At 55.2% G+C, this 23,314-nt stretch overlaps 1 protein-coding gene across 1 annotated transcript; it reads right to left on the bottom strand.

Annotated features, from left to right (window-relative positions):
* Nucleotides 1-2,578: 2,578 nt before the first annotated feature.
* On the bottom strand, nucleotides 2,579-21,765 carry CDX1 (caudal type homeobox 1). The gene is made up of 4 exons (XM_019478343.1): nucleotides 21,363-21,765; nucleotides 18,631-18,636; nucleotides 3,659-3,804; nucleotides 2,579-2,782 (listed from the first exon to the last, which is right to left on the bottom strand). The coding sequence occupies exons 1-4, from the start codon at nucleotides 21,763-21,765 to the stop codon at nucleotides 2,579-2,581; spliced, it is 759 nt and encodes a 252-aa protein (XP_019333888.1).
* Between the last annotated feature and the right edge of the window lie 1,549 nt (nucleotides 21,766-23,314).

Raw genomic sequence — 23,314 nt, 5'->3', positions numbered from 1 at the left:
GAAGCGTAAGTGCGGGTCCAGCTCTAGACTGGTGCCAGTCTGGCTCCCTGGGGCAAGCTGGTTGTGCAAAGCCACCGGCCCTGATGCTAGGTGCTGCTGCCTAAGGAAGCCGACCTGCCCTAGCCACCTAGGTCGGAGAGGACTGTTGACCGAGCCATTTGAGTCTATGGAGAGCAACGCTTTCCTCGCATGTGGGTTTCTTGCCAATCTTTATTTTAAAGATTTCTTTAAAAAAGATACCACATCATATATACAAAAACCTGAGCCAAAACCCTGAGCAAACATCCCTAAAGGGCCTTCACCTCTGGAAGCAGCAGGGAGAGAGACACGTCTACCTCTGGGATGGGATGAAGAGCTCATATCTTGCCAGGCAGAAGCTTCTCAATGCTCGGAGGTAGGAGAGGTGCCCTTTGAAGCCCTCATGGGGATCTCGGTCTCCTGCTTGACCCCTTTGCTTTCTGGGCTGGAAGGTCAGGGCCACCGTTGTGGCATTCACCACCACCTCTTGGAGGGGGAGAAGCAGCCCCCAGCCTCCTGCCACCCCCAACAGATGTGTGGATGTGTTAGAGGGCTACAAAGCGGGTCTCCACCAGTCCTTCCTCTGTTGGAGCTTGTCCCCTCTGAACTGCAAGCCAGAAGCCTCCACCAACCCAAAGGATGACCACAGAGGACTCCACGCTAGGTTTTCCACTGAAATCAGGGTGTGGCAGGGCAGGACAGATTTGGAGAGCCCATCTCCTTCTGCATTAGACCTCAGGCATTGCGCCCAAAAAGACCGCTACATTTTTACCTCCATGCTCAAGCCCATAGTCACAGCAATCGCTCAGGAACATACAACACAGCCCAGGTAGCATTGTTGACTATTGTTGGCTCCTCTCCTTCCTAAGGGTTGCTCCAAGTTACACTGACTGCCGGGGTTTCAAGAGGGCAAAATGACAGCTACCAATGCAGGGACCCCCTCACCAAGCTGGCAAGTGGAAGCAGGGGGAAGCAGAGCCCATCAGGTCAGTTGTGGACCCGCAAGGGTTGTCCCCAGCCTGGATGGCCGCCCTGTGACTGTATGCCCAGGTTCCTCCCGACACACAAGTCCACTCCAGACCTCAGTCTTAATGGTTTAATAAAGACCCGGACCACAGCGTGGGTGAGTGGCAGGATCTGGGGGCTTTGCAGCAAGCAACTGGGGGGCTTAGAAAAAGAGCGCCATGATTTTTGGGGACGCGCCACTTGTGCAACACAGTCACAGAGCATCGTGCGTGCAAAGGCTATTGCTGTGCTCTTCTCCGTGCGACATGAATGCCCTCTCGGGTCCCAGGCTGGTTATGCATAGACGAAATGCAGCAGCTGTGGATGCTGCCATTGTCACTGCCAAGCCCTGGAAAAGTGCCACCCAAGTCCCAGCACTTCCCCGTGGCACTTCATTTCCCCCGCAAGCTGGCAGAGCTCTGGGAGGGCGGCAGAGCTCTGTGGCCTCAACCAGCTCCGGGATCACAACGGGAAGTGGCCGATGGGTCAATCCCAGCCTTGCATCACAGCCCTGCTCTGAACTTGCCCGGGCGCATGGGTGCCAGCTGTGACTCCCCCAGCCCCCACATCAGTGGGTCATTCTGCCCTGCCATTAAACCCTGTCCCAGTTACAAATGTTCTTCTGTATATCTAATTCTCCTGGAAGTTCAGGCTGCTCTGATGAGAGGGCGTTTGTAGCCGGTGTGTAGAAACCTCTGCACTGAAAGGCCCCGTTAGGCATAAATGAGCTACCAATGGCACGCTCCCTTCCCCTCCAGCTCACACCCACAGCAGGTGGTTTCCACGTGGAGTACAGCGTGCAATCCCCTCCTCGCGTGGCTGGAGGACCCAGGCTTCATGCCTTCACTGCTGAGACCTTGTTTCACTGGAGCACGAGTGCAATGAGTCTGCTGAGAGACGGGGAGCCCTCACGGAGACTGCAAGTCACAGTGTACAACTGAGCACCCTTGCCATGTCCTCAGGAGGATGCCCAGCCTGGGGTAGCATAGGCAGGGTGGTGTGGGTGGGAGCCCGTTGATGGGCAGGGAGGGTGAGGACCAGGGGCCATGGGGGGAGCTGTGTGTTGCAGGGGGCAGACAGGGTGGAAAGGAGGGCTTCTGGTCTCCCTCCGGGCACCAGCACAGGGCTTGTCCCGTCAATCCTGCCCTTCCCTCCAAACCCCAGGTGGGTTCCCAGGACCAAGGATGGCTGCTTCCCTGGGATTTTTGGTTCAGCCCTTTCAGGGGCCCTTTCACCCAGGGGACAGGCAGCGCCGCTGATAGGGGAGCGGCTCTCCTAATGGAGACCCCCAACCTTCCCTCCCACCCACCACGCTACCCTGCTGTCTTGCTTCTTCGTTATATAAATATGGGCAGCCGGATCAGGCTGTGTTTCCTAAAACAGAGCAACAGTCACTAACCTACTGGGTCTATACAGAGAACTGAGCCCACGAAACTTCTGCAGCGGGGACGACGGCTGGCTCAGGCCCCGCCGCGGCATGCCTTGGTGAAGGGGTGGTCGCTCTCGAGCACCGTTTGGCCGCAGGGGGCTGGCATCTGAGTCTGGAGCAGCCAGGTTAAGGCAGGAACTCTTCCTTGATAGCCAACGGCGACGACGAGATCAGGCCGGTGGTGCTGCTGCAGATGCCGGCGATGGGGCCCGGGGTGCCGACCGCCGGCGGGGTGGGCGTCGTGGTGCTGGCGGGCTGCGTTTGCTGCTGCATCTTCTTCTTGTTCACTTTCCTCTCCTTGGCTCGCCGGTTCTGGAACCAGATTTTCACCTGGGGAGACAAGAGAGCGATGGATAAGGCAAGCAGCGGGTAGCAGGGAAAGGGGTTGGTGGAGCCCCGAAGGGACACAAAAGTCACGGCAGGGCAGGATGGGGTATGGGCAGATGGAGGGCGGCAGTGTGAAGGGTTGGTATTTGCATAAGAACATAAGGATCGTGGCCTGGGTCAGCCCCTAGGTCCACCCTGCCCAGTCTCTGCGCCCCATAGTGAGCGGGGTCTGGGCAGGGCTTTTCCCCCGCTCCTCTCTCCCTTGCAGCTCTGCATTTAGGGTCTCAGAAACTGTGATTCAGTGGCCATGCCGCTCGCTTCCCTGCTCAATAGCGACCAATAGCCTGAGTCCAACCCCTTTGGGAAACCCTCAGCTTCCCCGCACATCTGGTGGCAACAAGTGCCACCCTTTAATGACACACCGAGTGAAAAAGGACTTTCTCGTGTTTGTTTTAAACTTACAACCTGCTCGTTTCATGTTGTGACCCCTCCTTCGTGTCTGATGAGAGTCAGTAAGACATCCCTAGTGACTTCCTCTTCGCCATTAAACCCTTCTCCTGTCCCCGCTGGAGCGTCTCTTTTCTAAACTGAACAAGCCTGGCCTCGGGGCGGCTGCCTCCGCTCCCCGCTTCCCATGCATCCTTCCCACCAGGCTCTCGCCCGCTCCCCACCTCGTGTCCCAGCTCTCACAGCATCGCCCGAGGGCATGGCTCCAGAAAAAGGAGCCGGTCCATATGGGTCCCCAAGGGCCTGATCACTGGGAGCAGCCAGGTTGAACGCCCCAGGCACAGACCTCCACCGCCCCTCAGCTGTCTGCACTCTTCCCAGCCCACGTCAAGCCCAGCATGGGCCAGAGGATCCCTTCACCCCAGCACTGACCTGCCGTTCGGTGAGCCCCAAGGCAGCCGCCAGCTCTGCCTTGCGCCGGATGGTGATGTAGCGGCTGAAATGAAACTCCTTCTCCAGCTCCAAGCGCTGGTGGTCCGAGTACACCACGCGGTACTTGTCTTTCGTTCGGGTCTTGCCTAGTGGAGAGAGCAGGGAGGAGGATGCTGTTGGAGACAGAAGTGGGTGCAGAGAGGCTGGAGAGAGTCTGAGCAATGCTGCTGGCAGAGAGGCTGGTGCATAGGCCATGTGTGGGGGGGATGAGAGGCTCCTTGGGGGAGGAGGAGATGGTGGGTTTGCAATCTCGATCTTGGAAAGACGGGCATGGGGAAGAGGCAGGAGCTGTGTTCTTCCCTGGCACACAGACTAGGACCTGACCCATGGGCATGAGATCAAATCTCAGGGGAAAGTTCCTAACTCCCAAAGCAGGACGATGAGCAACACTGCCTGGCCAAGTTGGGAAGTCCCCTTCACTGGAGGCTTCCAAGAGGGCTTTGGGATAACATGTCCTGCATCTCTGCAGGGGACGGGGCTGGGGTCCCTCCAAGCCCCGTGGCAGGGGAGCATTGCTACGGACCCCAGCGTGGAGGAAATGCCAGCTACCCACGACACAAGGGGTATGCAGAGGCAGGGGAGCACGGGGCCACTGCCAGGCCCCGGGGACCAGAGGCCAGGCACGCTGGCACACCCCTTCACAAGCAAAGCTGAAGGGAAGCCGTCCAAGCCATTCCAGCAGGCCCAAGCCCCGCAGAGGCCGACCCGCTGGAAGCAGGGAGCTGGCTGGCGACAGGCGACTGAAGAAAGGAAGGAAGGAAGGTAGCAGTAGTCTGCGGAGGAAAGAGAGCAGTAACCAGCTCCAAATGCATGCGAGGCAGGAGAAATGTAATAGAGGGAGCACGTGACTGGGAGCCAGGAGACCACAGCGCTGGTCTAGTCTCTGCCACTGAACTGCTGACTGGCCTTGGTCAGGTTACTCGTCCCTCTCATCCTGCACTTCCCACCTTAAGCTTCTCTTCTCTGAATAGAGACTCAGGACAGGGCTTGGCCTTCCTGCATGCTTGGTCACTGGTCGGTGCAATGGGGCCTGGACTTGGCTGAGTGTAGACCTGCTACTACGGTGCAAATAATAACAGAGAAGAGAGGAGACCCTGGATGTGGGAGGTAGCAGCCTTGCCTCCATGATTTTACCAAGCCAAAAACCCACAGGGCCAATTCTGTTTCCACATACCGACCCAGACTCCTGGAGATGCCCGTGCACAATGTTCCCGAGTATGAAATACAGCCATGTTTGCTGGCAGCTGCTCGGGGAGGAACATGGAGAAAGGGCTGAGCATGGCAGATGCTATAACAAGTGTGCACCGCTGCTGCTTGAAGAGGGCAGCATCGCTCGGGGGCAAAGGTTGGCATCCAAGCAGTGCCTGCCAGCGTGGGTTTGTGTAACAGAAACCAGGGTGCGTTTCTGCATGAGCAATTCCTCATCAACCTTTGACCACTTGGCCCCAGTGTTTAGTTAGGCAAAATGGAGGAAAAGAGGCTTGTTGAGCTGGTGGAAGATGGCGCCAGCGAGAGCTTTGCATTTCTCTTTGGTCAGGAATTCACAGATTTTTTTTTGATCCAGTGAGGGCTTGCTTGGAAGTCTGTTCGGAGTCTTTGGTTTGGTTTTGATAGGATTCAGGAGGGGCCTTTAGAAGCAGCCGGTGTGATCTGGTAGCGATACGGGAGCTGAAATGGGCACTGGGAATAACTTATGCCAGGTGACAATGGGTTTGCTATAAAGATGGCAGACAGACCGCACTGCAGTGGTATATACAATACACCCGGTGTAGCCCGAATCATGATACGGAGCCAAGCAGAGACGAAGCTACAAGCACTAAAACCCTCCAATGGATCCCAAATTTTGCTGCTGACACCTGTCTTTAAGGCAGCTAATTCCACGATATCATGAAATTTTCTCCCTAGTGGTCAGATAAAAGCAGGAGGTTTTGTGCACTAGTCGGTTCCTTATATCACACTTCAGTATATGTAAAATAAGGGTGAAAGTACAAACAATAATGGAACGAGCTTGGTAGGAGATGCTGGGGGATTTTGCAAAGTATGACCCACGCAGCAAGGAAAATGGTAAGAAACGGAGGTATCATCCATCCATTGGTCTCACGGACAAAGGTTTTTCAGGTCATTCTGGGGTCTGAAAAGCAGCGCCCGGGCTTTGTGAGATAAATAAATAGGTGTGAGCAATCCACATCTGTAGCCAACTGACTTCCAGCGGCTGCCTGACATTCAGCGCTACAGGACCACGGGGGTCCCCGCGGACAAATGAGTCACACACAGCAGCGTCCCTCTATACAGACAGACCTTTATGCAGAGAAAGGAAACGCCGTCCCTACATGCACACCAGACCTTGAGCGGGCCCCGCATTTAACTTCCTATATCCTTGGGTGATTGCGCTTGGGTCTAGGCTTCCCCACGGTCGTTTTAAAACCACTCGGAGGAAGGACTGCTCACTCCCACATCAAGTTTGCTAATGATTTGCTGTCCCAGAGAGAAGACAGCAAACCCACTTGTGTCTAGCAACACTTAAAGCCTGTTCCAGGCCATCAGGAGCGAAAGGGGTGATGCTTTCATCTGTAGAGTCAACACCCCTCGAACTGGGAATCACTCCTCTTGTTTTCCCAGAAAACAAAGGATAACAGATGCACGTGACTGACTTTTCCTAAACTTGTGCCAAGGAGACTGGAGCAATGGAGGCACATCCAGAGGGCTCCATGGCTTTCAACTGAGATGCTGCTTATTTACAAGAGTGCACAGAAAGACAGGCTTTGACCCAGTATTACTCATCCTCCAGAGGCTCCCCTGGTCTTGAGACAGCATGGAGGAAAGGAGATGACCCAAAGCTAGCACACAATGGGCCAAACCCTGTCCCAGTGACACCAGTGTCAATCCGGAATAAGAGAGGGAGGGTTTCTGTTAAAGCATCTGGCAGGCAAGCAACTTGCAGGGCATTAAAGCAGGCAGGGTCTTACCGCACAGGAGCTGACCAGTGCCCACTCCTACCTTGCAGCAAGGGCATGGTAATCCAAGGCAATTTAGCCCTGTTTCCGCTCCATTCAGCTCCTGCTTGCCCTCAGGGCAGCGCAGACAGGTGGGCATTTACCCTGCATCTGCTCACCCGCTTCAACATATCGCTTGCCCACGCCCAGAGATGGATCCTCCAGCCTGGTGGTGGCTGGTGCCACTTCCTTTCAGAGGACATAGGCATGGAGGCGTAGGGGGGACAACCCGGTGGCCCTCAATCCTCCACTTGCATGTTTGTGCAGCTGCCTGTGCAGCCGGCTGGGACCTCACACGGGTGGGTCCTCGCGTCCGGTCCTCCTGGCAAGGCTAAAAGCACTGCTATCGCTTCTCATCTTGGTCTGACCTCTCTGCACAGCTGAGGAGGGAGACACCTCGAGAGGGAAAAACATGGTGCCCCTTTCACACCCTCCCTGAGTGGCATTAGCCCTACTGGGGGGTAGTGGGAGTCCAGCAGAGTGGGGTTTTGCCCTTCCTTTCCCATCTGGATTGAATGGGGACATTTTTTAATTGCTTACTTAATCTGGAGAGGGGAAAGAACGGGGCTGGGCCCATTGGGATGCATTGTAGACGTCTGTGTCACAGCTCTGATGCTGGCACGGGACCCCAGAGGGACAGGAGTGGCAGCGGGGGCTACGGGGTGCATGGCCCCATGGAGTGATTTATGACGGGGCGGGGAAAACAAGTGGGAAACTGAAGCCACAACAGGTGGTGGCCAAGGGTCCAGGCACCAAGCAGCTGCGTTTCTAATGAATAACCCAGCCCAGGCGATTAGCTTCCTGCTTTCAGTTTCCCACCAAGCTGAATGTGTGTGTGTGTGTGTAAGCACATGTAAATATGTGCATACGTCTGTGTGCATGTGTGACTTAGACTCGGTGCATGCATGAAGCAGCTGATCCTGCTGGGACTTGACCCGAGGACCCTCCTGACACAAAAGCAGCAGCCTTCCTATTCAAGCCAGAGCAGCATTTCCATTCCTATGTCATCTCCAGGGGCTTTTGTTGCCTCTTCCGAGACCTCTGGCTGAGGACACCATTGAAGTGCATGAGTGGGGCAAGCAGAGGTGGGTGCGTTTGCACACGCCTGCAGTGTGTGTTTGTGCCCATGAGGAAGTGTGCTCATCCCCCATGGGCAGGTATGGCATGTCAATGGGAACACGGGTTTGCAGGATCACCCGTGTGAACGGGACAGGATTTGATTTCCGAGAGCACCTTCCATCCAAATAACAACAGCGGATCCCAAAGCAACTTGCAACGGCCAGTTAAGCCTTCCGACGCCTCTCTGAAGACGGCAGCCAGAAGAAACCCCAGTCTCCTGACTCCCACTGCTGTGGTCACTACATCGCGCTTGATGGAAAAGAGCAAACACTTTGAAACCCATTTGTCTGGTTGCTACGTGTGAGCCCGTGCGAAGACAGAGCCTAAATACGGAGAAAGACGCAGGATCATGGGGAAGTCGGGCTAGAAGGGCCACCTAGCCCAGCCCCTTGCTCAAGGCAGGATCATCCCTGGCTAAAACATCCCAGCCAAGTGTCTGCCCAACCTGCAGGGATGGAGACTGCACAGCTTCTCTAGGAGCCTGCTCCCACGCTTGACACCAGCACCGACAGCATTAACCCCGCCGCTCCTTATGTTATGGATGCGCCTTCGCAACCCCGTGCGCAAAGCAAGAAGATACTTTGCATAATAAATCTTGATTTCCCCCCTCTTCCACCCCGCATCCCTCCCCACGAGGTCTACCAAATCCATTCCTTCTGTCTGCAAAGTGACATGTCGAGTGTCCAGCACTGACGGGATTTTTGCCCAGGCTTTTCACAAACTCCAAGGTGGAGCCCGCCGGCTGCTTAAGGGCTATGCAACTGCAGAAAAAAAATGACTGCTTGAAGCTGCAAGGTACGGAGCCTGAAACCGCTGCACCTGCCAAGCTCCAGGAAAAGGAGCGCACATTACTGCGGGGTAAATGAGGAACTAGGAGTGATGATCCGGGCACTTTTCCCTGGGCCTCTGCATGCCAACAGCAATCATGTCCAGGAGGACAACTCCCCAAGGCACAGTTTGTGGGGAAAGCAGCACAAATTGCTGTAAGGCGTCAAGTGATGAACCCTGTGGGTGCAGCGAGTGAGATGGGCCGTTTCCCCGTCCGGGTCCGGACATGTGTAAACATTTACTCATTCTTTCGGGACACGGGCAGATATGACGAGCTCCAAATGGACAGATTCCTTCCAAGTTTATCAGCTCTGCAGGGCCAAGCAAAGCGTTCAGAAGCACACGAGCGACCTTGACAGAGCTCCCGAGCCCGGGACTGACTCTTGCCGAACGGAGAAGCACCGAGATTCCTGCGGAGCTAATAAAAGCTGTGCAAAAGCAAGACTTCACGTCCGCCGTCTCCGTCTCTGCCTCAGCCTGTGGCAACGCCAACATGGCTTCTCATCTTCCTTTTTTCTTTTTTCTTATTGCTCAATGATCACAGATATTTTCAAAGGAAATGTTGGACATCATGTTGATTGCAAAAAAATAAAAAGATGCCCGCGCTTTTAAAACAAAACTCTTTGAATACGGGTGTTGGCAAGAACCAGTGCTGGAAAGAGAAGAAAGTCAGCTAGGATTTAAAAAGAAACATCTGAAAGTCCAGAGACAAGACAGTTTGGAGACCTGCATGGTCCATGAATTCTCACCGGAATTATTCATCTTCTACAAGTCCTTATTCGCCGCTTGTCTTTTTGGTTGCTGTTTGCCCGTAGGTGTTAATGAATTCCTTTTGTTTCAGATGTTTAAGTCCACCAGTCAGGCCGATGAAACACGGCCATGGTGGTCCGGAGACCCGTGACTCACTGCTGCACTCGGAGTAGCGCACAGTCAAAGCCAAGCGCTCACGACCAACCCAAAGACGGAAAATAATTCCTCCTATGTCCAGGAACGTGTGCCCATTTTGGGAATGGGTTGGAAACGATTCGCAAGCAAAACGCTCAATTTTGCACCCAGCGGTAATTCACAATGAATGATTCGACCACCCTGAGTGCAAATGCAGAGTTACACACCTCATAACGTTCCTGTGTCTATGTAAAAGGAAAGGAACTAACTGGGCATGTCGACACGTGCATTTACACTGGCTTAAATTTACTGCGCTGTAAGTTACTGCAGGAATAGGCCAGCACCTACATGTCAGGCATTAAAGTGCATTAATGCTGTGTGTGGTCTAACTTGTGACTAAAGTTAGTCCCAAGTCAGTCCACACACACAGTGTTACTGCACAGTAAGGCGTCCACACGCACATTGCTGCGCAGTAACTAATTGGGTGTAAATTTGATGCCTGTAGGATGCAGATATCAAGTTTACACTCAAGCCAGAGTAAGTCGCCATATTTACTGCACAGTAGGGGTGTGCATGTGTAGATGTGTGTCCAGTAATTTCAGTTACTGTGCAGTAAATGCCCACGTGTAGATGCGCCCACTGTCTCATGCCCTAAGAAGCAGACCTTTGCTTCCAGCTCTTGGATACCACAGCAGTGAGTGTGGTATAAGAGCCAGAGAGAAAGTGCCTGGCACAACTTCAGCAGGTGCTTCGGGTGTCAAGCTCTTATCTCCCAACTGAAAGCAAGAGACTCCAATGAAGGTGATAATCCATCTCATTGCCCTCGGTCAAACTGAACTGAATCCAACCGCCGGCACCTGGGACAGAAAAGCAACTTGCTATGCCAAATCCTTGGGTCCCCGAAGGCTTCACCTCAAGACACTTTTGAACCACTTGGAGAAACTATAATTATAACAGGGGACACTGAGCGCCTTTATTTCCATCCACGGCGGAGTGTGTACTGCAGTGAGCAGCCCAGACGCCTCACCAGACATCTCCATGACCACTTTCCCGAGCGCTGTTCAGATTTGGGCATGTAGTAGATGAAGCCCTCGGCAATGGTGCTAAAACACCGGCCCTCTCCGTGCCCACCGGCTCCAAGGGGATCTTCTGCTTGGAGAGTGACCCAGCCATGAGCACTGCATCCTGGCTATCTCGGGGGCTAAATTTTTCTCCATCTTGTCACAACATGGGCAGGCGAGCAGCCATAAGGAGCCCTTTGGGAGGGCAGCGGGCAGGATTTCAGGAAGGGCCAATGCCAGCATGGGGAGAGGGTATCGTTATCTTTGTTAATGAATAACCCTAATAGCGCTCACCTCAGCCATGATTAGATAAGGGAATAGCTTTAATGTCCTGTGCAAACCAAAGGAGTCACTTCTGAGCCGCCATGCAGGGAGACACCCACACATGGCAATGGCACGGTAATGGCAGGGGTAGGTCCAGCTGCTGGCCTGCACCCGTTCCCCACCTGCTGCGGTGCCTTCCCATAGACGAAGCTGCAGAGGCTCGGTCTGTGATAACCCTCCCCGGAGATAAGGCACTCGCTTCAACACACGGGGCGTCACGTTATACCGGATCTCCCAAAACCATGCACTTCTTGCCATCGCTCCCCGAACCCATCTCCCCCCAACCCATGCAGAGCCTGTAGCCCCAAACAGGACAGGCTTTGTCACTACTTCCTTCCAAAGCAGGGGAGGAAAAGAAAAAAGGAGCAGGGATTTCTGCCTCCTTTGTTGCATGCTCTGGACTAGAGCCTCTCCCAAGGGGTCAGCGAGGAAAGCAGGAAGTCACAAGTCACCTTTGGGGCTAAAGACTAGAATTTGGCCAAGGCAATGGGAGAACGCTACCACGCATGGCCACCGAAGTGTCTTCAAGCCTGTCTCTCCAACCTGACCCCAATTTTGTTGCAAGCAATGGGAAGCCCACAAGACTTGAAGGCTCACATTGGCACAGAGTGATTCAAGGCTTTGGGGCTGCATGCTAAAGCAAGGGCAGCTTGGGTGAGGTTCAGAGTAGGGTGATGTTGGCACCTGGACATTTGGGGACATGTGTGGGCAACAGGACTGCAGCACAAATACATGCAGAGAGGACGGGAACCGCAACGTTTTCCTGGGTCAGGGGGTCTGTCTCCCTGCAGACAAAGGTGTGGCCGCTACCGTGTAGACATACCTGCGGTGGTAACGAGCTCATGCCCTAATACAAGGTTGCCGGCAGCTGCACGCAGCTCAGTTCAGGCTGCCAAACCTGCATGGGACTCTGGGTCAGCTTGCCAGCTGCTCTCTGAGCTCCAGGTTGCTTTGAGTTTGCATCTAGCAGGAGCTAATCCAGCTTGTTTCAGGACAGCACACAAGCTGCCGTCCCACCTCTGGACTGCTGTGCAGACACGCTCCTGGGAACAGTGGCGAAAAGAAAAGCAGATGGGATCAGGCAGCCTGCATTGTGTGCTCAGTGGCCGTGCCACACAGGAAAAGAGCCTACTACTGCTACCCTGCAAGAGGCCTGTGCCTCTGGTTCAGAAGGCTTAGGAGGGCATCCTTGCTGACAGCCCCAAGTGGGAGCCTTTAGACACGCAGCACTGGGAATATCACATTACTGGACTGGCAATTATTAAACCAACATTGTTAACAGCAGAAATGCCAAAGAGGTGGTGAGCCTGGTGCGCTCCCGCCTTCTCAGTGTGATTAGCCCCAATGTCCCTGCCAGCTGGCAAGTGTCAGAGTTGTGCGGCTCATCCCTTCCCACAGCACCCAAGCAGCAAGAGGCTGCCAAATGGCAGCAAAGATGCGATGCACAACTGCAGATCACGGCACGCGCTGTCAGGAAAGGCATGCAGAGGTGACGTGCCCCCACGCTGGGGCAACGAGACTCAATGCATCCTTACCGTGGGTCCTAAGGAGGAGCTCAGTCACCTTGACCCTGCAGGGTCTCAGTCCTCTTTGCACCCCGGGGTGCTGTTGTATGAGCCTATGCTTCTAACAACTCCTCCTGGCCTCTGGATCCAGAATCAGCTTAAACCAGCTGCATCCGCCATGCTTACCCCACACCTCTTGTCAAGTCCTGTGAGGTTGTCTCACCTGGAAGATCCCCAGCCCCTTACGACGTAAGCCAGCGCAGCTCCCAACAGGCCCCTCTGAACTGGAGAGGAGGGAGCTCAAATTCTTAGGTGTGCATCTTAGGATGCAACATCTTAGGATGCAACTATTAGGGTGCAACATCTTAGGATGCAACATCTTAGGATGCAACTATTTCCAAGAACCAGCAGCACCTCCCTGAGGGTGGGGGGGTTGCCAATAATGAGCTTGTTTCCATCAGCTTCTGTAAAGTAGCGCAGGCAAGGATGACTTTATCATTCAGATGGCAGAGGACTGAACAGCACAAGGAGCTAGCAGTGAAACAGAGCCTTTTGCCCCCAAACTGATGGTTCAAATCTGACTCAGGTCACTAGCAATCAAAAGCTGTTCCCTATCCTTACCTGAAATAAGTTGCAAGGTTCAGCCCTGTCTCCATGAACAAGCGTTCACAGCACAGACAGAACATCCCCATTGCAATGGTTTCCTGGTCCACTCTGTCTGCAAAGGGGCAGGGAACCCAGGGTCTCCTTCACAGTACGACCTTGAACTTCCCCAGAGCTTTCCATCAAAGGGATCCACACACATTGCTCACATCCATTATTTTGTTAATGAGACAGCATTGGGAAGATGCTGTCCTCTTACCCCTGCGTGGGCGATGAGTGGGGTGCCCTGGCTAAGAAAGTACACCCATCCTGCAGGCCGGCAATGGCAGGCAGGTCGCTATTTCATCCACTTTTTCTTAAATAAAAGAGAGGTTGGTGTATCTGTTGGGCCGTGCCCTGCTATAGCCCCTGCTTTTCCTACCACCGTGCTCCCTGGCACACCCTCCCTCGTACTTCAGAGCCCTCAGCTGGTAGCTTACTAGGCACCTGGCTTGTATGAAATAAAAGGGATTATAACATCCAAGGTTTGTTCATTGTCCTTTATTGCATACACCATGCCCTGGTTACAGTGCCCCTCTGCTACCTCCGCCGGATCCCTACGTGTAGGAACAAATGGACGCTGATTCTTAGCTCATTATCCGGACTAGTGAACATAACCCCTCTGTCCCTTAGTGAGTTAGTGGCTTTGTTTTCCTCCCTCCTACCCACCTTGCCTCTCCCAGCAGCACCCCCTGCTTCTTCATGCCCCTTCTCCACCCTTTGTACTCCCATGTCTCCTTCTATTGAGAAGCTCTGCTTCCTGCACTCGCTTCACAGCGTCCGACCAAGTAAACCTGCTGCTTATGAAAGCGGCTGCTATGCAGCCCTGATATAATGAGTCTATTCGGTGCAAATCTACCCTGCCTTCTGATTGTGTTAAATAACCCTGCTGCGTAGGGGCGAGAGGGCTGAATGTATTGTGGACACAGGGTCCTTAGGGGGGATGCTAACCTGGCTACGAACCAACCTGGCTTTTGCAAGCCCTATCCACCATCTGAATGAATCGGACTCCTTGTTCATTCCCTCTTGGGCTCTCCCCGCAAGAAAGACAGCCGCAAAAAACAAGATGGTCGAGGAAACACTGAGGGCTGTGCCCTGTCTCTTTGAAGGGAAAGAGGAGGATGTGAGTGTGGATGCAGGAACGCTTAGAAAGCCCCTGCTGCAGGCTGCACCAGTTTCCAGAGTGGCCCGAGCCGGGTCTTAGCCCCAGAAACCTGCAGGTTGGTGCCCCGGCACCAAGGGCGACTCAGGGCATGAGGAAGAAGCCAGGGCTCAGGGGTGGAGAGCCTGCTTTCTCTGCCTCCACACCTTTCCATGGGATGACTTTAACCCAACCAAAGCAAGGCTTTCTCCGCGCAAGCCACAGGGTGGAAGAGACTGAAGAACGGCCATGAGATTTTGGTCCCCCCATCTCTCCTTAACACCCCTCTCCGGCACACACGCACATCCCTATTTGAGAACGGTGCCCTCTTAACGTCAGGATGATGGCATTGCTGCAGCCCGGCCTCGGCCACGTGTCCAAGGGCAGGTGGCGTGTGCCCCACCCTTCACCAACAGGCAGAGCCCTTTGCTCACCGGATGGTTTTTTCCTCGCACACGGTTGCACCAGGCTCTCTCGGGGAGCGGCTACCCCGGGGGTTTGTTGAGGCAGCAAACAGAGCGGCTTGGTCACGCGTGCCGGTTTCAAAGGAGGGGCCAATGAGACCAGGGCCCGTGGATCCCAGCTGCCCGCACCCGGCGCCACTCTGGATCCTGTCCCCTGTCTGAGCCGGAGCAGTGCCGGTAGTAAGCCGGTCTCGTGGGAAGCACTTGCAGACAGTCCCTGGAGAGTTTAACCCATGTTTCCAACATTTGGGGCTATTTTATTGCACCCTCCAAGCCGTAGTTGCATGCCAGAGAGAGCCTAATTTTCCTCCTGCTTGGCGCAGACCTAGATCTGGACTGACTCCACTCACATTATTCCTCAATGAGTTTACCCATGGAGCGACTCCTGGGTAACAGTGGGGTGGGTAGGATGGGGTCCTCTTATCATCCATTAAATCGCAATGCTAACAGAGCGCTGGGCGGGCGGCCTTGACGGTCCCTCTGCAGGAACTTCTGCCATTGGCGTGAGGTTTAAGGGTCCCTGCACTAATCCTGTGGTCTAACCTGGCTGAGCTGGTCACGTAGGTGCCTTTAATGTTCAAGGAAAGCCCTTTTTTTGTTTTTTTGTTCAAGGAAAGTCAACTCGAAGAAAAGACAGGAGAGAAGCCCCAAATGAGGCCAGTAGCAGGTTATGGGTTAATCATTTAAACGGGGGGTTGGGTGATCTAGGCACACGTATGTGCGTGTGCGCTGCATGAGTTGATTTAACCGTGTTAAGGACTTTGACATCATATGTTGCCTACCTGCCTGGGAGACCTATATTGACTTCTTCACACGTACAATCATAAGAAATAAAAAAAATTATAAATCCACCACTGAGAGCGTCTGCAACACCGTCTCTTCTACAAGAAGCCTATATTTGCAGAGCAAAGCCCCCTTGATAATAAGGAATTCTCCTTTTTCCTCAAGGTTTCAAGAATAAGCCCTGGACCAGGCCCATGGTTTGGGAAAAGTTTCAGCAATAACTGCTGCAATTCATGACATTTGGATTTGATCGTGCTTGCGGCCTGGCTTTCTACCAGCGTTCATGTACTCAGGCTTCCCTCCCGCAAACCCCTGAGAAAAGCGGGTTCTTAGCCTCGAATATTCCTCCACAAACGGGAGCAGAAATGGGCTGAGGACACTCGAAACCACGCCGGGCTGGTTAGTGATGCAACCGAAATGGAGACAACCTGCATAAATCCTGGGATTTATGCAGCTGAGCCGCGCCGGCTGCGTTTCAGCATCTGACTAGCAAGCGAGCGCTCTAGAGGCAGATTCACAAGGACGCCTGCCCATTGCCGACGATGAGCAACAAGCACATGCGAGACCCTGCAGGTTTTGCGGACAGGAAAAGCGGGGCCGTCCGACAAGGACGTGACTTCTCGGGAATTATTTCTGTTCCGTTTCCGGCTTGCTCGAACGCCGCGCGGCTCTCCAGCCACCCTGCCCCTCGAGCCCTGCAAAGCGCTCTCACGGGAGGGAGATCTCGGCCTCGTTTTCCTGCCCGGATATCGTTTGATGCTTCAGGCCGGGGGAAAGCACGTCAAGAGTTAGCAGCAAACCATTACCTTCTCTAAGGCAGGATGCTAAGCCCATTGAACAATTCGGGAGGAGAGAGCTCATTATCATTAGTCGCTTTGGACTTTGGATCAGGCATCTGCAGAAACCCCCTCCACTCATACGGTGCCTGAAGTTGCCACAGCACAAGCCTTACTTAGCACAACTCTTTCCCAGCAGCTTGCAGACTGCGACTGTTTATTCAAGGCAAGACAGAGCGGGAGGCTTAATTTGTAGCCCTCTGAAGTATTATGATTTATGGCACCCATAATGAAACTAGTGATATTTATAGCGAAAACACTCTCCTTTTAATTTCCTATTCCCCTTCCAGCCAGTTAGGTAGTTAATCTAGCCCAACTGATTAATGTCCAGTTTATTGATTTCAATAAAACAATTCAGTTAAGAATTTCGCCCTTATCTGTGTCGAGCCTGCCTCCAGGCCGGTTAATTCTTGGCTTCATAAAGGAGGTTTCTAATGCGCTTGCAGCCTTGAAAAAACAGACCGTAGCAGGGAAGCCCTGAGGATTTAAGTCCATTTGGAGGAAAAGAACCAGCTCTGCGGTTTAACCCTCCACGCACGCGCATGAATGCCACCAAAGAACCGGCGGTGAGACAGGAACCAGCGAGCTCCAGCCCCCGCTGACTGAGCTAAGACTTCACACCATAATTTCCCAGCGTACGGCTCTGCAGGGACTAATCTTGCTGTCCTCACTCGGGCAAAACCCCCACTGAAGCCAGTTTCATACGTGGCAGCCTCGTCCAGGACGGAGGATACAAAGCCAGTTTCTGAGTGCTTTGGGCGAACGTCCCTTTGGGTTCGCTGGGGATGGTCTCGAAGGGAGCTGGCTTCACTGGGAGGCTGGCCTGAGGAAGGACTGTCAAAGCAGGACCCAAGCACACATCAAGCAGACGTCCCGCTGCTTCTGTATCTTGCCCATTTTTAAAGCGGTCACAGCAGCTGGTCAGGGGTATTTCCTGATTTGCATTCAAGGAGACAATGGTTGATTTATTTGGCCCTTTGTGTGCGTTTAATCTAAGAGATATGAACTCAAGCAACTAATGATATTTTTTACCATTCAATCAATCCAGCCCTCACTCAGCTCAAGCGGAGGCACTTTCAAGCCCCTGTTTTATCTTCATTCCAGCCCTTGGGGTAAAACTCTGCGGCAAGTTCGCCCAGAGAAGATGTCTGTCGATTCCTTTTCTCCTTTATCGAGTGCTTCAAGCTTCCCTCCCCTCGAAGGACTGAGCAAAAGATCCCAAACCTGGAAGCAGGGAGCTGGCTCCAGTTTGGAGAAGGCCAGTCTCAGTGGGAACGTATCAGAACAGGAATCAATTCCTGCCCCCGTCGCACGGGCTCTGGGGTCAGCGGCCCGGATGGCAATGCTCTGCTGCGTTCACCACCCATCGAAGCTTTTGCCTTGCGGCTTGCCACGGGGAGACATCTCTGCCCTGCAGAAATTAGCCAAGTAACAAGCTGCGAGAGCAGGGCCTCACCCACCGTGAACAACGCGCAGACCCTGCTCTAGTCAAGGAATAAAATGCATCGCAAATTAAGTTATAAGGTCTGCCCAAGCCTCATGGCCCATCAAGCTAGCATGGCTAAGGTGTGCCAGCTTCTCTAACCAACAGCTGGGAAAGGGAATAATGTGGCTTGTACCGTGTCCTTGCCTTGGACACCCCAGCTTTGATGATCAGGTACCTCTGAACACCAGGGTCGATGAAGGTAGCCTTTGGCGTGAGCCTATAGCAACCTCTGAACTCATGCCTCCGCATACATCGTGAGACACTGTAACCACATCCCTAACAGCCTCCACATCCCTAATTATGCTTGCAGTTAATTAAATTAGAGCTCTTACTGTGTGATCATCTAATTGCAATTGCTATGATTGCATTTCGCGCAGAGCCTTTCATGGCAGAGGCTTCCCGAGTCCTGTTCCCAGAGCGCCGCTGAAAAGGCAGGAAGGCACCGATCAGCCTGTGCGCTATGCAGCACGATGAGGGGAAGGGGCAGATGAAATGCCATCGGCTCGTCAGGGCACTGGGGAAGGTGGGTCACATCCTGGGCTTCAGTCTCACCCACCTCTGCAGCCACTATCACGGCTGCCCCTGCCCTGCTGCAAGGGGGCTTGGCCCCCACGCACAGGTTTTGTGCCAAGATCCCTAGGTACAACTAGTGCTACCGAAGCAAGCTCTGGGGTGAATGCAGAAGTGGCTTAAAATGGTGGGACATCTCCTATTTCCGGTATAAGCGCCTATGCCCTAGTGTAATGGCCGTGCCCACTTTAGGAGGATTGTGCAACATTAGCTTTCCTGGTACAGCTAATGTGGTGCAAGGTTTGGGTATAGATAGCAGCCAAGGGGCATGGCACCAGATCCTCACTGCACCCGGGAACACGCGGGCACCTCTGCCCACCCCCACGTGCAGCAGAGGATGCATTCAGGAGATGCTCTTGTCCCCTGGTCTCAGGCTGCACTCTCCCCCATCACACTGTAGACTGCCTGGGACACTCAGCAACGTCTTCACAGGGGAAGTTCAAAGCTTTGGGAAACTGTATAAAGCAACTAAGCAGCTCTTCAATCACAGTGAGAGCCTGAACACATCTCAGTCCGACCTCTCTGCTACTGAGGCTCTCATCCGTCCCCGTGGAGAGGGGAGTGGAAAGGCTTGCCAGCTCGGGAGGATCCCATTGTAGCAGTGATGCATTTGGTAAAACCCCCAGAATGATGCATCTAGTAAAACCCCTGCATCCAAGTGTCTCTTGCCCATGAATTCACCTGGATTTTCAACCAGAGCCATGTGACTGGAGTCACTGGGGATTTGTGTGCTGATCAGGGGAACAACCTGGTATCAATCTGCTTTTCCAAAACGCCGAGAGTCCCACAGCTATTCATGGGGACGGCGACTGAGACTGGGCTTGCTGGAAAATAGGCTTGTGCGACTGCTACTCAAAGAAACACCTGAATCCAGATCTGCCTTTTCCAGGTTATTGTTTTCGGTCCTGTGCAGCATAACCAAAACCACTCTCACATTGCGGGGTGCCGCCCAGCCGCCCTATATTAAATCTGAAATAACATTTTTGTCTAAAAAGCCAATGTTTCCCAGTGCTCCAATTTTCTGATGTACATTTTTATCTTTCTCTGCCTGCAATGATTTGTCTGGCACTTCATGCAGAAAGAGACAGCCGCACCCCTTTGGCTGCATCCCCACGACTTGACTAGAAACCAACTTTAAAAAGCCTTTGCAGAGGAAACAGGCTGCTAACATGTGCGTGTGCTGCCAGAGGCGGCCGTGCTGGCGCGGTTTCACAATACGAGCGGGGAACGGCGTGTGCTTGAGTGTGGGAGAGTCTTAACATTCAACTGTGCAAACTGTCCTCAAGCAGGGAACTCTTCTCCCAACTCGCCCTGCTCCCGCTGCAATCAGTGCCTGGACGTCTATGGACTCAGGACAACTTCCCGGCAGAGAGTTTTGGCCCCGCGCTTGCCTCTTTTACCCCATCCAGTAATACTGTGCTCCGTGAGAGGTCCCATCAGGACAAGGAGTTTGGAAGCTGTAATGCTTCCAAGCAGAGTAACTCCTAAAGGACAAAGCAGGGTGGACCGCACAGAGCAAAGGTGGCAGCGGGAGATAGCCCGGGGAATCAAGGAGGGCTTAAGGGGCTGAACAGGGCGGATGGAGCCGGTCCCATATGAGTAAAGATAGCTAATTAAAGGTGTGTCTGCACAGGGAAATTTCCGGGCAGGTTTGCAGGACCGGGTCCTTGGTTCTGCTCCCGTGTAAGTCTAAAGGGAGCATCGTCTGCTCCCCTGCACAACCGCAGGAGTCTCCTCTGAGTCCGACAGCGGCTGGATCTTTGGCCGTGAGGTTCCTCGCGCCTTGGAAATAGGGATATTTTTCCATAGCCACCTCCCAGCCCTGCAGAGAAACAGGCCGGGCTGCATGATGCGGCCAAATCCTGTTCCCCTGCCTTGGGGGAGCTGCCCATCTCAGTGCCTGTTAATACTAGCAGGATGTGACCATCCCGCGGGAAGGTACCCTCACACCCGCAAGGAATAGGAGAGGGAGAAGAGAAGGATAAACCTCCACCCAGCCTGCCCCTGCCTGGCCTGTCCGTGCCCCGAGCCATGAGCCATGCGCCCCTTTCCAGCCAGGATCTCCCAGCAATGCCACCACTGTCCTTGCAGTCCCCTTGGACGATGCTAGCGGGGTCAGGAGAGGCAGGCGCTGGCTGTGCCAGTGCCCACCAGGGTCAAGGTGAGCATGGAGTGGCCTGGGCAGGGGCTGGAGATGGGGCAAGGCAGCAGAGCTGGGCATAGCACCCAGGGGCAGCAGTGACCCGGGCAGTGCCTGGCCGTGTGAACCACATCAAAAGGGCTGTGCCCCTGGGACAATGGGCGAGGACAATGAGCTCGGGATCTCCATGACAAAACAAAGCGCTTGCCGATTTGGGCTGGCCCGGAGGGGGGCACTACCTGGGAGGCCTCCCTGCCTTTGAACTGGCCGCTTGCCCTGCAGAGATATTTCCACTTTCCCACCCCCCCGCAGAGGTCAGGAGTTCAGCCGGGGCCAGGACCCCGCAGGACCAGGCTGGAGCTTCCCCCAGTCCAGGGCCACCCCCCCAGCCCTGCACACCCGCCTTCCCCACCTCCCCTTCTGCGCGTGCATCTCTGCCCCTGCGCGCCCATCGCTGTCCAGCCTGGCAGGCACCTGCCCCGGGCAGCCCAGCCTCAGCGCTGCAGGATGCTCCAGCCGGGACAGCGCCTGGCTCTGTTGGCAAGGAGGGGTCACCCTTCCCAAGTGCCTCAAAGCCCCCAAAGAGTCCAAGGGGGTGCGAGACCCCTGTCCTGGGCACCCCACCCCGGCCTTGACCCTGGACCCAGCTCCTGCCTCTCCTGGCCCCCTGACCTCTTCCAAAGGGTGCTGCAATGATAGCACCAGGGAGATCCGGGCTGGAAAGGCACCCAGGCTGGTAAAGCCCAGGGCGCTGAGTGGCCTCTGCAGACACCTGTGAGTGCCAGCCAAAAAAGACCCAGCCTAGCCCAGCCCCTCCGGCCCTGGGGTGCCCAGCAGGCAAGGAGTGGGGGGCTGGGGGTGCCTTACCGCCACTGCTGCCACTGGGGGTGCTGCGCCTCATCCACTCGAAGGGCGTGCGCCTCTGCGAGCCGGGGGACAGCTGCGGCATGGGCGGCGGGAGGAGTCCGGAGCCGGGAGGCTGCAGGGGGTTGAAATCCGGGGGGCCGAAGCCCAGCTGCGCCGGACTGGCGGCCGAGGGCCCGTACGAATGCCAGTCGTCCTTGCTGGGTGCATAGGGAGAGCCCCAGGCGCCCGCAGGCTGGCTGTGCTGGGGGTCTCCGGGGATCCCCGGCACATGGTGGTAGCTGGCGAAGTCCGGGTACTGGGGGGGCGCGGGCGCGTAGCTCTGCGGGCTCAGGCTTAGGCTGGGTGGCCGAGCAGGGCTGGGGTACATGGCAGAGTCCTTATCCAAGAGGTAGCCCACATACATGGTCCCCCGTGGGCGCTGCGCGCATGCTGCGCCCTTCCCTGCACGCTGCTCCGCTGCTGCCTGCCTGCCTGCCTGCTGCGCCTCTCACCTGAGCTGCTCCTCGCCCTTTGCTAGAGGCACCTCCCTGGGGGGAAAAGGCTTTTTATTGGGCCAAGCGCTGGGAGCATTTGCATGGTGAGATAGGCTCGCACTTCAAAGGGCAGGAGCCGGGCTGGGGAGCCTCCACGGCTACCCATGGCCTGGCCAGAAGGAAGCCAGAAGCCATGGGGGGGAGGCAAAGGCAAGGCCCAGGCTGGGCAGGGGCAGCCCCAGGCTTTGGTCACCTCCATGGAGCCCTGATCTCAGACCCCTGGGAGTGGCTGGGAGCCAAGCCTCGGTAGGAGCATCTCCAGTCTCTTCCCATGCAAGCACCAGCCCTGGCCTCAGGGCTCAGCAGCCATAAGAAAGGAATTGGAAACCACCCGGAAAGTGGAAACCTAACACAAGGAAGTTCATTTTAGCCGGTGCGGCGTGGCGTTGCAGCGTGGAACTCCTTGCCATAGGATATGGGGGAAGCTGAGAGTCCAGCCACGTTCCCAAAGGACTTGGAGGAAAGGGGCATCGGGCGCTATCGAGCACAGGAGTGAGGGGCACGGCCTCCGAGTCAGAACTTCCTAGCCCCTAAATGCTGGAGGCTGCGAGGGAGAGCCCTGCTCAGAGCCCACTCACCCTGCCGGCCAGCCTCTGCTCCCTGCTGCCGTGCGGCGGAGGAGACCAGGCAAGACGCACCCAGGCTCTGACCCCATAAATGGCGATCCTTATGTCCTTATGACCTAGCTCCCTCCCTCCGGACCCGGCTTGGACCCCCTGCCTCCGGGAACCCACAGCTCCCCCTGAAGTGGCTGGGCTGGGACACAGGGATCATGTCAGGGGAAGGGCAGGAAGACTGGGGCAGCGCAGGGCATCTTGCCCCAAAAATGGCAGAAGTTTTTGCACATGGGATCCTGTGTTCGGACACTTTGGTCTAACAGCCTGATCCTGCGTGATCTATAACACGCCAACTTGGAGGCTGGATTCACTCCCCCTCAGGCACGCTGGGGCCGAACCCAGCTCAGCAAGGGCCAGGCGTGCACCAGGGCCAAATGAACAAGACGCCGGTGGAGGGAGCAGGAAGGTCTAGCGCAGTGCAGCTGGCACCTGGGCTGGGAATGGACCGGCAGGTGGACAGTCAGATTGGGGACTCTCAGTCGCAGGCACGTCATCCCAGCCCAGGGAGGGCCTTGCAATTTCTCCCCCAAGCTCAGCACCGCTAGGAGCTGGGTCGGGCTGGGAACAAGGGGTCTCCCAGGCTTTGGTGTCTCCCAAAAGGATCCTGCAGTCCTGGGGCCACTGCTGGCCTGGCCCCTCCTCCCAGCTGCCCAAAGCTTGTGCCCGTGGCCCCCAGCGTGGCCCTTATAGCCCCCTGCCCCCAGCTCAGACCTCACTCTGTCCCTGGTCCAAATCCTCCAGTCCCAGCAAGCTCCTGCTTCTGCCTCACTGAGCCCCTGGTGCGGAGGGGAGTGGAGCCCCG

Source organism: Alligator mississippiensis, chromosome 9 (genome assembly GCF_030867095.1).
Source record: "Alligator mississippiensis isolate rAllMis1 chromosome 9, rAllMis1, whole genome shotgun sequence".
In the NCBI taxonomy this organism is placed as follows: Eukaryota; Metazoa; Chordata; order Crocodylia; family Alligatoridae; genus Alligator; species Alligator mississippiensis.
This window is presented reverse-complemented; position numbering and strand designations above follow the sequence as displayed.

What these genes read in the sequence shown, in the direction of transcription:
- CDX1 (XM_019478343.1), bottom strand. Translation starts at nt 21,765, where the DNA reads ATGTATGTGGGCTACCTCTTGGATAAGGACTCTGCCATGTACCCCAGC. An exon ending in TGGGGCTCACCGAACGGCAG is followed by an intron (nt 2,783 to 3,658) that starts GTCAGTGCTGGG and finishes TTGTCTCCCCAG; the next exon opens with GTGAAAATCTGGTTCCAGAA.